Source organism: Postia placenta (genome assembly GCF_002117355.1).
Source record: "Postia placenta MAD-698-R-SB12 unplaced genomic scaffold POSPLAscaffold_8, whole genome shotgun sequence".
Taxonomy (NCBI): Eukaryota; Fungi; Basidiomycota; class Agaricomycetes; order Polyporales; family Adustoporiaceae; genus Rhodonia; species Rhodonia placenta.
Window position 1 is genome coordinate 1,890,974 of NW_020169839.1, and position 12,129 is coordinate 1,903,102.

The 12,129-nt window shown below is 50.9% G+C and overlaps 4 protein-coding genes and 1 non-coding gene across 5 annotated transcripts; 2 read left to right on the forward strand and 3 right to left on the reverse strand.

Moving 5' to 3' along the window:
* Positions 1-1,664: 1,664 nt before the first annotated feature.
* POSPLADRAFT_1145366 (hypothetical protein) lies at positions 1,665-2,410 on the reverse strand (the record flags this gene model as incomplete). Its single annotated transcript, XM_024485794.1, has 3 exons — positions 1,665-1,794; positions 1,850-2,109; positions 2,156-2,410. The coding sequence occupies 3 exons, from the start codon at positions 2,408-2,410 to the stop codon at positions 1,665-1,667; spliced, it is 645 nt and encodes a 214-aa protein (XP_024338658.1).
* Positions 2,411-5,023: 2,613 nt separating this feature from the next.
* POSPLADRAFT_1047106 (hypothetical protein) lies at positions 5,024-6,397 on the reverse strand (the record flags this gene model as incomplete). The annotated part of the gene is made up of 5 exons (XM_024479209.1): positions 5,024-5,047; positions 5,169-5,237; positions 5,289-5,378; positions 5,437-5,607; positions 5,771-6,397. 5 exons carry the CDS (start codon positions 6,395-6,397, stop codon positions 5,024-5,026), a joined length of 981 nt encoding a protein of 326 aa, XP_024338659.1.
* Positions 6,398-6,935: 538 nt separating this feature from the next.
* POSPLADRAFT_1145056 (hypothetical protein) lies at positions 6,936-8,654 on the forward strand (the record flags this gene model as incomplete). Its single annotated transcript, XM_024485757.1, has 5 exons — positions 6,936-7,127; positions 7,179-7,527; positions 7,581-8,007; positions 8,062-8,492; positions 8,545-8,654. The coding sequence occupies 5 exons, from the start codon at positions 6,936-6,938 to the stop codon at positions 8,652-8,654; spliced, it is 1,509 nt and encodes a 502-aa protein (XP_024338660.1).
* An 837-nt stretch (positions 8,655-9,491) lies between these two features.
* On the reverse strand, positions 9,492-11,203 carry POSPLADRAFT_1034366 (hypothetical protein; the record flags this gene model as incomplete). Its single annotated transcript, XM_024477016.1, has 5 exons — positions 9,492-10,002; positions 10,056-10,500; positions 10,541-10,770; positions 10,820-10,987; positions 11,028-11,203. 5 exons carry the CDS (start codon positions 11,201-11,203, stop codon positions 9,492-9,494), a joined length of 1,530 nt encoding a protein of 509 aa, XP_024338661.1.
* An 804-nt stretch (positions 11,204-12,007) lies between these two features.
* On the forward strand, positions 12,008-12,098 carry POSPLADRAFT_t85. Its single transcript has one exon. It is a non-coding gene; the product is annotated as a tRNA-Leu (tRNA).
* The last annotated feature ends 31 nt before the right edge of the window (positions 12,099-12,129 follow it).

Consider the following 12,129-nt stretch of genomic DNA (forward strand, 5'->3'; position numbering starts at 1 on the left):
GAGTAGGGACTCGCACGAGTTTGTCAATAAAATGATGTTGGTAGCAGTTCGGATACGGGAACAGTCTGGAAGGATGAAGTGGTTCACGGCCTGCGGGATGTGCAGTGGTGGGCTCGATGGGCGTACACATGTCCGAAAGGATGCCTTTCTCGGGTTGTTCCTCTGGCATGCCCTCTCCTACGAAGCGGATGTGGCATCGATGCCATGGTCGCGATGGCAAGGGGAAGTCTCTGACCTGCGAGTTTACAGTGAATATCGATTGGTACATATGTCAAGAAATGCATACGACGTGGACGTATCCTAGATATTTTCTAGGTGTCATGGCCTGCGCAGCAGTAAGCACCGCATGGATGTCAAGTTCTTCTGCCATTCCGACTGGATCCAGCCACAAAGCAATGTAGATGCCGATGGGGGGCGAGAATGCGAGGTTGGGGAGCAATGCGAGGGAGGATGGTGAGAATTCGTGGGAGGTAGCCATTATGTGTCGTAAACAGGACTGGGATGGGATTGTTCAAGTTCAAAATTCATGATGGTCCCAGAAAGGCCGCGCCGTATGTCTAGCGATCGCGTATTGTCTTGTTGAACAATTGGCAAGCACATGGCCGAGTTGAGTACAAGACATTCGCACGTCGTGGGAATGCTGAGTGCTCAAGCGCTCACCATGTGTACTGCCAACAATGAGATTGGGATCTACACGGACACACATGGGCACGTGCAATCGCGAAGGCGCTAATCACCGACGCGTTGACCAGTGACCGCACAAGCCCTTTCGCTGGCGCCTGCTGTTGGGTATCCGACCATATGCGTGATCCCCGCGTCCTTATTACTCGGACAATGAATATGCACAACAGTTTTCTGTGCCGCTCGAGCTCGTATCATGACGGTCCTACACGATCGACGCAAGTCGTCTTGTGTGAACTGTGGTACGTGTAGAGACAACGTATTCGGTATATGTTATAATTCGCTTTCCTTGTAAGTCGCGTTGTAATAAAACGGTCTTCAGTTGAATGAAAAATTTATATGCCATATGAGACTTTGTGTTGCAACACTGTACATATTTTGTTAGCTCTGGAAACACGGCTATCCGACGATTCTGCTCGCCGTGTGATTGATACGTATAAAACCTTCCAGTCAGATAGATAAGATCCGAATATTTTCCATAGACCTCTCTAGATTGCTCTTGGACGCGCTAAACAGGCTCCAGGACCAGCCCCTGTGTTACTAGCACCCGAGAGAGAATGCATGAGCGCAACCGATGGCAAGGATCCCGTAGGTAGTGCGCCCTTTGCTTCGCAAGCTTCTTCTTGAGCACCAGCTTGCGGATTCGGATGCTTATAATCGTATCGGCTCCGATATCTATGAGCGTGACTCAGGCCCTGTTGCGTGGTCTCCAAATTCCAACGTATGACAACGCATGGGCTACCGATATTTGGACGGGGAACGACTCGTCTCGCGAGACCATGGGCCCTATGCGTCTATTCAACAGAGGGCAAGCACTTTCAAGTATACTTAGACTGCCCACCCCCTGCAGCGACCGCGGGAAACGAGCAAAAGCTGGGAATGCAGGAATACAAGATAAGTGTTTGTGTACCTCAATAAGCTAGTGAAGGGCGATGAAATACGTATTGCACTGGATTTGGAAACGGCAGTTACAGGGTACGAGATCAACTGAAAAGGTTATCCAGTACTTCGACCAATGTCTTTACTGTCTGTAGGTAGTTGTCGACCTGCTTTATTGTAGCGGCCTCTTCAGGGAGTGGTAGCAGATCCTCAATGTCTGCACTTTCACGCAGGCTAAGAGGAATATGCTTGATCAACAGAGCGGCTCATAAACACAGTACATGCTTACCCTCGACTGGCGCAATAGTCCGCCGCATTCTCTTGGAAGCTGGCCGCATCGCGTATGTACTCCGCACAATGCATGCCTGTGGCCCGCACCTCCTCTTTCTCCTTGTCCGTCAGATCATAATGGAATAAATAAGTCTTGCGAATACGCTCTGCATCCTGCTCCGTTTGTCCAAACAGCGGGAACTGGCCTGGGAAATACAAGTTCATACGACTTGTCCATATCGTATTTGACTCGGAGTAGAGATAGGAGCGGCATACATCCTACCAACAATCAGTCAACGCTGTGGCGATGAACACTTGAACATACCAGCCGGGACAAGTCATTGACGATCTGCCTGAACATCTGCTGGGCATCATCACTATCTATTGCAAGGTTTTCCAGGAGGAGACGGTCATCCTTAGTTAACGTCACGATGTCTGGCTGGGGATGGCGAACATAGTGTTCATTCCACTTGAGAACCGCTATGGCTTTCGAATGTGCGAATTTGCGGATCATGTTGACGTGCGTGAGGAAGGTGAGGATATCAGGGATCTGTTCGTGGATCAAAGTGGGCTTCATCATATTTTGAGTACCATATATGAGTATTGACAACGGAGGGCATTCGTTTGGAGGCACGTTGGGCGTGACATTCCTGACATGGTCTTCACGATGAACACAATCATCGATTGCGAAAAGCCGTGCGAGATGAACAAGTACCATATATCTCACGATGCGCTTGTGCGTCGTTCCAATGAAGGTCACCGGAGAGGCGTTGTCTCAGCCACAAGTCACTGGTCATACTGAGAATCACGGTACGCGATCAAGCTTCGCGTTGGGTTCTTAAGCGGAGTTTGAACGCGTCTGTGGCTGTGGCGCAAGCTGTTTGGGACTCCGAGAAATTCATCGTGGTAGCATCCATCAAAGCTCTTTCTGAACATCATCTATAATACTTCATTTTGGTGACCTTATGCTGTGTCTTGTGTTGTGCTTTACTCGCGCGAAGGCGTCGTCACGCTGACTGTCACAATGGCAATGCGGGCCCAAGAGCTGACGTCAGCTCGTGTCCTACGGGCGTCTTCCAAGCAAAGAGCGAACACGTTGATGGTTGCTCTGAGCACCAGAAATGACATCTGTAGGGAATGTACGTGCCAATCTCCTTACTTCAGTATGCACGTCGCATTTGACTCGCATAGACGCTTCAGTAGCACCGCATTAACGAGCCCCAATTCGCATAAACAGCCGCATCTCATTGCAAAAAGTAGGTTACAGAACCTGCCTTATCATCTCTTCGACAGTCTCGCGGATCGCCGGAGCTTCTTCAGCGAGAGGTCTGCGAACACCCTCGGTCTCAATAACGTGACGGTAGCCATTTCGGTTACACAAACCACGTTGCAGTCGTGAACCTAGGTCCGACATGCGTACCCTCGATAAATCTGCATCGAACTGATCTCCCAAAAGTACGGTGATAGGACTGAGATCGCCTGATATGAATTTCTCCCCGATCTTCTTCCGTGTGTCGAGGCTGAGTTGCACGATTGTGTGTATTTTGGCGCCGAAAGTACGACTGAAATGATCTCGAGGCTATTGGGTGGAACTGTTCTCTCTCTCTCAGCATAATATCGACGATAGAGCCGATTGCACAGGTTCTTATACAGGCTGCAACCTTCGCGCCATCTGATACAGGCAGGTACGTCATGGCGAGCCCTTGCCATTGACCCGACACGGACTAGTCCTCTGATCGCCTTTCAGATTGTCACCGGCCCAGACGCGTTCAGCTTGAATCTCCGCTCAGAAGGCGCTGCGGAAGCGACGCGTCCTTGCGCATCAGACCGACAGCGCCAATGACCCGTGGTTGAGACAGCATCACTCCAATGTTTTTGACTGGAACGATATACGACTTCGTCGTGAAAAATATGGTATCTTGTTGCCCAAAAAACATACAGGCAGATCATGAACGACTTGTGCCGCCTGGTATGTCAACGCATCCATTGTTACGGTATTGGCTGACTGTCAATAAGATGTGTGCCTTTCATATCTCTACTCCGTTTCAAACACGGTGTGGACGAGGAGAAAGGATAGGCGTATGTCACAGGCATACGCTGTGCCGAATATATACGTGACGCAGCCAACTTCCAAGAGGATCCGGCGGCGTTCTGTGCCGGTCGAAGGTAAGCTTGTTGTGCGCATATGGCTTATGAGGCAGTCTGCTAATCAATCAAATACACTCATTGTAGCCTCTGGGAAGGTGTCAGCATCGAAGAGGTTCTGCAATTGCCAGATGAATCCACCATCTCCTAGCAGGTCGACACATATCTGCCGTCCGTGCAGAAGCTGGTCCAAGCACTGGAACGCCTGTTCGGTCAAAGCTTTTCTCTTTCGATGATGTGTTGTGCTGTAGCTGCATTATGGACATCTTTCTAATCGACTGAGACGGGGTTTACTGTCAGTGATAATTCATGATGGTCTAGACACTGAATGCGTGAGAAAGAGGTAGCAGGCTATTATCGCTCACCAATTCACCGTTATTTTTACAGAATAGTCTCAAAGACAGTACAATTTCCACCATCACAGCTGCCGTTCTGAAGGTAAGCAATACCTGAGTGTGGGCCCGGTCCATCCGAGATGTATAGGACTCCACATTGGCCGTGGTACTCCCGTCTTGGAACAGTATTTAGGTGCCTTACTCGCAAGCATTGATAGATTATATTGTATGAGATTGAGAAATGTACGTATAGTTGAGAACTTCAAGAGGCGGATGAGAAAAACAATAGTAAAACATTCGAAGGATGACGTCTTGTCCGCGATGCGACGCGCCATATCTTCATTTCCTCAGCTCGTGCATGTCGCCTCGTATCATACTTCCTACCGTCACCAGATATTGCGGAGACCATGTAGTGGCAGATGTAGTCGCGCGAACATCCATTCATGGGACCACCTTTGATCTATCTTAATACACCCGACTAGACAACATCAAGCAGCTCAAGTACTTAAGACCCAGTCAATCAACTTCGGCTTTGACTGGTGACTCGTCACATCGGCGATATGGAGCTCAGTGTACTCGAGGCTGTTCACAGTAAATTATATATAACAAGAGGTAGGATAGTATGGGGTACATAAGGGGTGCACAGTCAGATACTGAGATATTTACGACGTTACTGTGACTGTCTCGTGTGCTATAGGCGATTTGAGGAGTCATTAGAGTGTTCCGTACGACGGAGCCTGCAACATATGAGAGTATGGCCAAATTATGCATGCGCGCGAGATATAGATGCCCTCATTTCATGTGCCGTCTGAGAAGAACAGTGAGCTTGCGGCTCATTCACAGACGCTCAGTGCTTACAGGGCCGCGTTGCTTGTTTATATTCCCATTAGAGGCAGAGTGAACGCTGTCATATGGCGCTCGTTTCTGCTATAGGACAAGTTGAGTCATTGATGCCGGTGCCGCTGATACTGGACCCACCTTGTGTATCTGGCCCACGCGGTGACGGGATGATTGGCAGCCACGCGATACAGCATGAAGAGGTCGAGCGTCTGCCGAGATTGCAGGGCTCTAAGGGAAATGGTGTTAGGCACATTTCATCTCTACAGGCGTGCGCGCAATGACGCACCATGAGATCGAGGAATTCCGGGGGCTCTTCAGATTCCGTCCGAGCCATGATAGACGTGTTCTCCATAGTGAAACATGCTCTTCTTTGATTGTTTCCGACGAGATAAGTCTGCATATCGAATGCAGGATCAAGTACCATGGAAGCCATGGCGTCCATAGACGGCATGTTGATCTGATTACGCAGTATGGCATGAATATCAATGATAAAATTCAACACGGGGCAAAAGAAAGGGATAATGGACACTGACTCGATGTTTCGCTGAGTTCTCCTTGCGATGGTCCTTCGATGAGGCTTTATCATCATTGACCGAGCGGAAACATTCATGAGCACGTACTCTGTATTTCCGATACTCCTCGGCTCGAAAGTTGGGCTGCGCGACACACCATTTTTGCCAAGTGTCCCATCGCACGGCACATATATCCTCGAGATTTTCTAGCTCGGCGTCGGTGAGGCGGTGGTTAGACCTGGACTTCTTACCCTCCCAAGCCTCGGATGGAAGCTTCTCAGGTGTATACATGATAGCTACGAGCCATTGCGGTGTGCCCGGTGTTCCATCCCATTCTGGAGTTGTATGGATGATGCTAGAGCCTTCGGTTCCGAGGGTAGGATAAACCGGAATGCAGAAGTGTTTCCAGACAAGAGGGAATGATGATAAAGGCTTCCCGTCAAGAGTAGCCATCAAGCAGATCTGAGCGTCTTGCTTCGCCTTATATTCGTCATTGTTGATAAAAACGCATGGGCGCCATTTTCCTCTACGCGACAGACTCCGTGCCGAGCCGATGGAGGTGAGAGATTTGTAGTCTGCGGCAGAAGCCTGCTTCGTGCGACCGAGGGCAATCTCGAGGGGTGTAAGGATAGATTGCTTTATAGCAAAGATCTCACCGCTCTGAGGATTCGTGTCAATCACGTGGCGAGAAGACTCGTCGAACGGCCGTGTCTCCAGAGCTATCAGAGTATGCATAGTGTTGCAGCACAGGATCTCGCAGGGTAGGTAGGTTGTCCATTCGGTACTTCTTGAGAGTGTTTAAATGCAGCGCGACGGACAAGGAAGGGTTAGTCTGGGCGCACTCGGAAGACATGACGACTGTCTGCAATCGGCACAAGCTGTCTTGTCTTCATGAGGAGCGTAGACCATGATGCGAGCAGAAGAACGTTGCGCATGCTCGTTGTCCGGATCATAAGGATGCAGATATCATGCATGTGAACAAATAACAACACTGTAGCAGTCGCCAGCGGGAGGACCTTGAGCGCACATTGGTGATTATCGATCAGCGGCCCTAGCTGTTGCACGTGTGCATGTGTGTCCATGTAGATCCCAATCTCACGTTATTGTCGGCAACGCTTGATCAACACATGGTTAGCATTCCCACGGCCCGTGAATGCCTTGTGCTCAACTCGGCTATGTGCCCGCCAATGGTTCAACAAGACATCGCGATCGCTGCACACCCAGTGCGTCTTTTTCTAGGACCTATCCATCCCACTCCCGTTTACGACACAGAATGGCCACCCCCCTCGAATTCTCGCCATCCTCCCTCGCATTGCTCCCCAACCTCGCATTCTCGCCCCCCATCGGCATCTACATTGCTTTGTGGCTGGATCCAGTCGGAATGGCAGAAGAACTTGACATCCCTTCGGTGCTTACTGCTGCGCAGGCCATGACACCTAGAAAATATCTAGGATACGTCCACGTCGTATGCATTTCTTGACATATGTACCAATCGATGTTCACTGTAAACTCTCAGGTCAGAGACTTCCCCTTGCCATCGCGACCATGGCATCGATGCCACATCCGCTTCGTAGGAGAGGGCATGCCAGAGGAACAACCCGAGAAAGGCATCCTTTCGGACATGTGTACGCCCATCGAGCCCACCACTGCACATCCCGCAGGCCGTGAACCACTTCATCCATCCAGACCGTTCCCATATCCAAACTGTTACCAACATCATTTTATTGACGATCTCGTGCGTGTACCCACTCAGATCATGCAATATGATGATTGCGTGAGGCTGCGCCCCCGAGAGATGAGGAGACACATGAATTACGAGAATGGTGACTGGGTAATACGCAGAGCGCTTGTCAAGAATATGGAAGGTAAGTTGCTGCTGCGTACTTCACTTTAACTCATTGTAATGTGTGTGTAACAGCAGACCGTGAGATAGCAAATCTAAACCACGATGCGGAAAATTCTGGTGTTCCACCTGCGATGGAAGTCGATGGTGAAGACCATGCTACCGACTCTGATGGCCACGAGGAATCAGATGACAAACAGGGTCGAAGCATTACGCCAGTGTCACGCTCAGAAATCGGATCCGTCAGTGACGACATGGAAATGTCAGATTCCGATGGTAGTAGCTTTGAAGTGAGGAGCCGTGATTCACTTCAGGAAGACTCAGACGACAGCGGAGATCCCCCGGATTTCATGCAAGTTCTGGCTCTCGTAATGACCGCGGGCGACAAGCTCGACATGGACATTGATATCTTGCCCCTTGTCCGTATCTCACTGGATCTTACCGAGGGCGGCAAATTTGAAGACCCTCGCGGCTTCCTGGAAGAAGTTGCTACTATGACTCAGTGAGAAACAGTTTGGTTTGCGTTCAAGATCACAACTGAGTATATTGTCTTCAGGCTAATTCAACAGGCGCGCACCAATATCATACGTGAATACAAGGCGCGCAACCCTCCTATGGCAACGCCGCAGATGCAGAGAGGAACCAACCTCGAGCAGTGTTTCGAGGACTCGATGGAAACCGTCAATGTTACACCTCCAGAGTCGATCCACGTTGAGAACCCTGTACAGGCCGCGCTCCTCACAGATTCGTCTTCTGTCGTAGACCCAGCTGCTCAAGATGGAGCCCCCGAGGGCCTCGTGAGGGGGAGAACTGCTGCCACGCACGCTGGCGACATTGATATCTCTCAGAATGCAGCGCATATAGCCACCGAATCTGCAGATCATATGCACGAACCCGCTACGGCAATGGCACGTGGGCTAATGTCAATCCGTCGTCTGGTGCAAACGGGAAGGGACATCGTCAAGCTTCCACACATCTCGGCCAAAGGTGAGCGCTCCTGCATATATGCCTGTCGCGCATTGCTGATACTCGGACCTAGATTTGAAACCTGTTGCCATTGTGCGGGCATCACGGCAGCGGTGTTCAGCGCTTGTCGGGCGTATACGCCGTGTTCTTCGTCTGCGCAAAGGCCGTGATGTCCCACACTGAACGTACTGATCGTTCCATTGTTCTATGCGATGCCATATGTATAGTTATTTGTAGGATATACCAAGGTTTTGTATGCGTTGGAGCAGTCTCATAGACACCTAAGCTAGTCCTCGTAGGGCCTCAGGCTCTACGTAAAGATCAAGATTTGACCCACGTTCTCGCCAGACACCCCGTTGCTGACGTGTATGTAGATTTTAGTTTGTCGCCCTATTTGATTGCGACGCCACCAAAATTGGAGGCGTCGCCTTATGTTTGCCAATTTGGCAGCCCGATGTTGTAGCTCGAAATCACATCTCCATCCTTGAGGTGTCGATCTCACGAAAAACGATCGTCGCTTGATCGACGTACACGAGTGTTTGCTCCCTTAGATCGTTTGCTCCCTTAGATCCAGTCAACACAGCATGGGAATTTGAGATACCCTCTGGCTTGATTGATGCACAGGCGTCACGGTCATCATACCATCCGCCGAATACATTCTTGATGGATGCTTCTGCAAGAATGTATGAAGTGCTGATCAGCGGTGCTCATTTAGAACGCTACCGAGGTACTTGTGCCAAGAACAACAAATACCAGAACACAGATATTCGCACCTTGCAGAGGAGTTGAACAACTCAATAGTGAATAGAATCTTGATGCTTAAGATGCATGTTGTTTGGTTTTAAAGACCGAAGGGTAGTCGCTCATGAAAAGTAATGTTGCCACTTGAGACCTCCGCCTCGCTAATCTGTACGTACTCACCACTCACGGAAACATACGTGATGACATCTGTCAAAGTATCAGTGAGGAGGGGGTGGTGTATTACACACGTATACAAGGTCAACAAGTTACACAGCTATTTCATGCGAAGAACCCACGCAGATCCCAGAAGAAAGGCGCCTCGCCCTTATCCACGATCTGCTCAGCAGTCAAGCCAGCAGCACGCAAGAACAGCGTGCCGTCCAGCAGCTCCAGACCGTCTATGGCCGCGCATGCATCAGCCATGCCCGCAAAGTGGCCGGCCGGCCGATGTCCGTAGCGTGACGCGAAGTGCGCGAGCGCCCGCTGGAGTTTGCAGAAATGCTCGTCGGTGTGCATGATGGCGCCTTGGATCAGGGGCAGCCAAGCATTCGCCGCGGGGGTCGCGAGGGGGAGCGCCGTCTTGTCTGTCTTTGCGAGCTGCGCGGCATACGGGTTGGGCGTGGCAGACGTCGAGGCGTAGAAGTCGCAAATTGGGAGTGTGGGGCGGCCGCGGGCGACCCACCAGACGAGGGACGTCCGGAGGTAAGCGCGAAGCAGGACCGCGGTGGAAGTCGGGCTGAGGTGCGCGACGAACGAGGGGAGGAAGAGACTCGACGTGACCGAGTGCATTCTGTGGAATCGACACAGTCAGCGGTATCGAGAGTCCCAGAGAGAGGTACCGACAAGAAGAAATCAGCGTTGAACTTTCCATTCGTCCCGTTCTTGCGTCCGCCCCATCCACCCGCGGCGTAAACCACTGTGTTCAGCCAGCAGAGCTCCTCGATCTTGAGTTGCACTTGCTCGTTATCGCTGCCATCCACGAGCCACTTGTCTGTATATTCCAATATCTCCTTGCTGCGGAGTGCGTCAACCTGGGCCTCGTAAGGGGGTGGGAAGATCAAATCGTCGTAAGGTTTGAAGCCCAGTGCCGCCTGGGAGAAGCGGTCGTCCTTCAACACGCGCGCGAGGATTTCGAAAACATGCACGCCGGATTGTTGTGTTTCTTCTCCTGAAGCGGTATCCAAGTGAAGAGAAGAGAGCCGATCGGTAGCCCCGATTACGCTGGAGAAGTCTGACTCGACTAGCAAGCCGGGCCCCTCGATTGGGTGTACGGCGGCTTGCGCCAGGCCTAAAGTGGGTTGAGGACGTCAGAGTCGCGACACATAAACAATTGTGCTTGCCCTCAGCGATGAGCCCAGGGATGCCGAATTCAAGGCCGTTCCCTGCATGTATCATGGGATGAAACAGGACTGCCAGCATCCGACTCAGCATCCGGCGGGGAGTCTTGGCGGAATCATCAAAGTTAGCGGAGGGAGCGAATATGTACTCCTCCATAACAGCTGAACCTCCCTTCTGCAATACCGCCTCGCGAAAGAAAGAAAGGTAAGCATTGTAATAGCTGAAAATGTTCTCAGAGCCGTTGCCGCTGAGGATATCAGTCTACCTACGTCGGTTCACCCAGGTGTTCATAGACGTTCTGCGAAGTGATCTGCCCGGGAGATGTGATTGCAGGTAGCGTGCGCGTCAATTGGACATCAAATATCGCGTCAAAGACGGGTGCAGGACCGCCGAGAGCGAAAATAGCGAGTAGATGGTGGGACGCATGGCTATCAGAACTGCGTCAGGTGTGCATCATAATTACACTGGCAGTCATACTTATGAAACTGTCGCTCATTCACGAAGGCATGTCGTTGAATATGATTATTCTTGAGCGCTTCGGTGACAGCGACCTTGCTCTCATGTGTGACTCCAGGAAAATGTTGCGGAAGATGAGGCGCTGGCGGAGAGGAAGGCAGAGGGAAAAGAATGCCAAGCTCGTTCGCAGATAACATGCTCAGGCTGCGCTGTAGGGAAAGGCAGATACTATGAGACACGGAAATGTACGGCTGTTCTTCTCCACTTTATACCCAGACAGCCGCCCTCGAATGCACATGAATATTCACTGTGTCTCTTGATACGTCAGAAGGCGGGCTGGAACCTTGGTCATTACTGTTAGCCATTGATCAGCCGCACATACGGAATGCGTGTCTCAGGGTCTGGCCGATTGTGACGCGTACCCTGTGGGTTCTCTGTTGATGTGCGCCAATCACTTTAGTGGTAATGATACACTCAACGTTCACCAGTCAGACACGAGATTGGATGCTCACATGTCTGTGCATTACAGTCGTTCCCATAACTGTCATCTGTTATTCATCAAGTTATAAAGCAAGCTGCTAGGGCGGAAAGCGCTACATGCCGGCGGGATACGTACGCACCCTTGATATGCAATTCATGAAAGCCGAAATTCGCATCAGTATCTTACCAAGCATGCCTAGGTGAGCTAGAAGCGCGGACTGGAGAGGCGAGGTAAATTGGTAGGACAAATGCCATCTTGAGCACCGTCATGAGCCCTTGCTATCATCGTCCTAGTAGACGATCAGGACCGTCCTTGCTCAGAAGTGAGTGTCAACATTTCCCGTACAGTGCGGGCACGAGCCGGATGAGTCCACCGCGCAGCCGCCTCTACGGATGCTCAGTGCTACAGTAGAAGGGACCTGTCTCGTCTCTGAGACATAAAAATCGAGGTGCATTCGCAAGTGGTTGTCGTGGAGACGCTTAGAATACATCAATGAATTTCCTGTCCTTTTGGTTTGTACGGCAAGATGGCCGAGCGGTCTAAGGCGCTGGAATCAGGACACTAGTTCCATCCAGTCCGAAAGGGCGTGGGTTCAAATCCCACTCTTGTCATTATGTCTTGTTTGAAGCACGATTTTTGTCT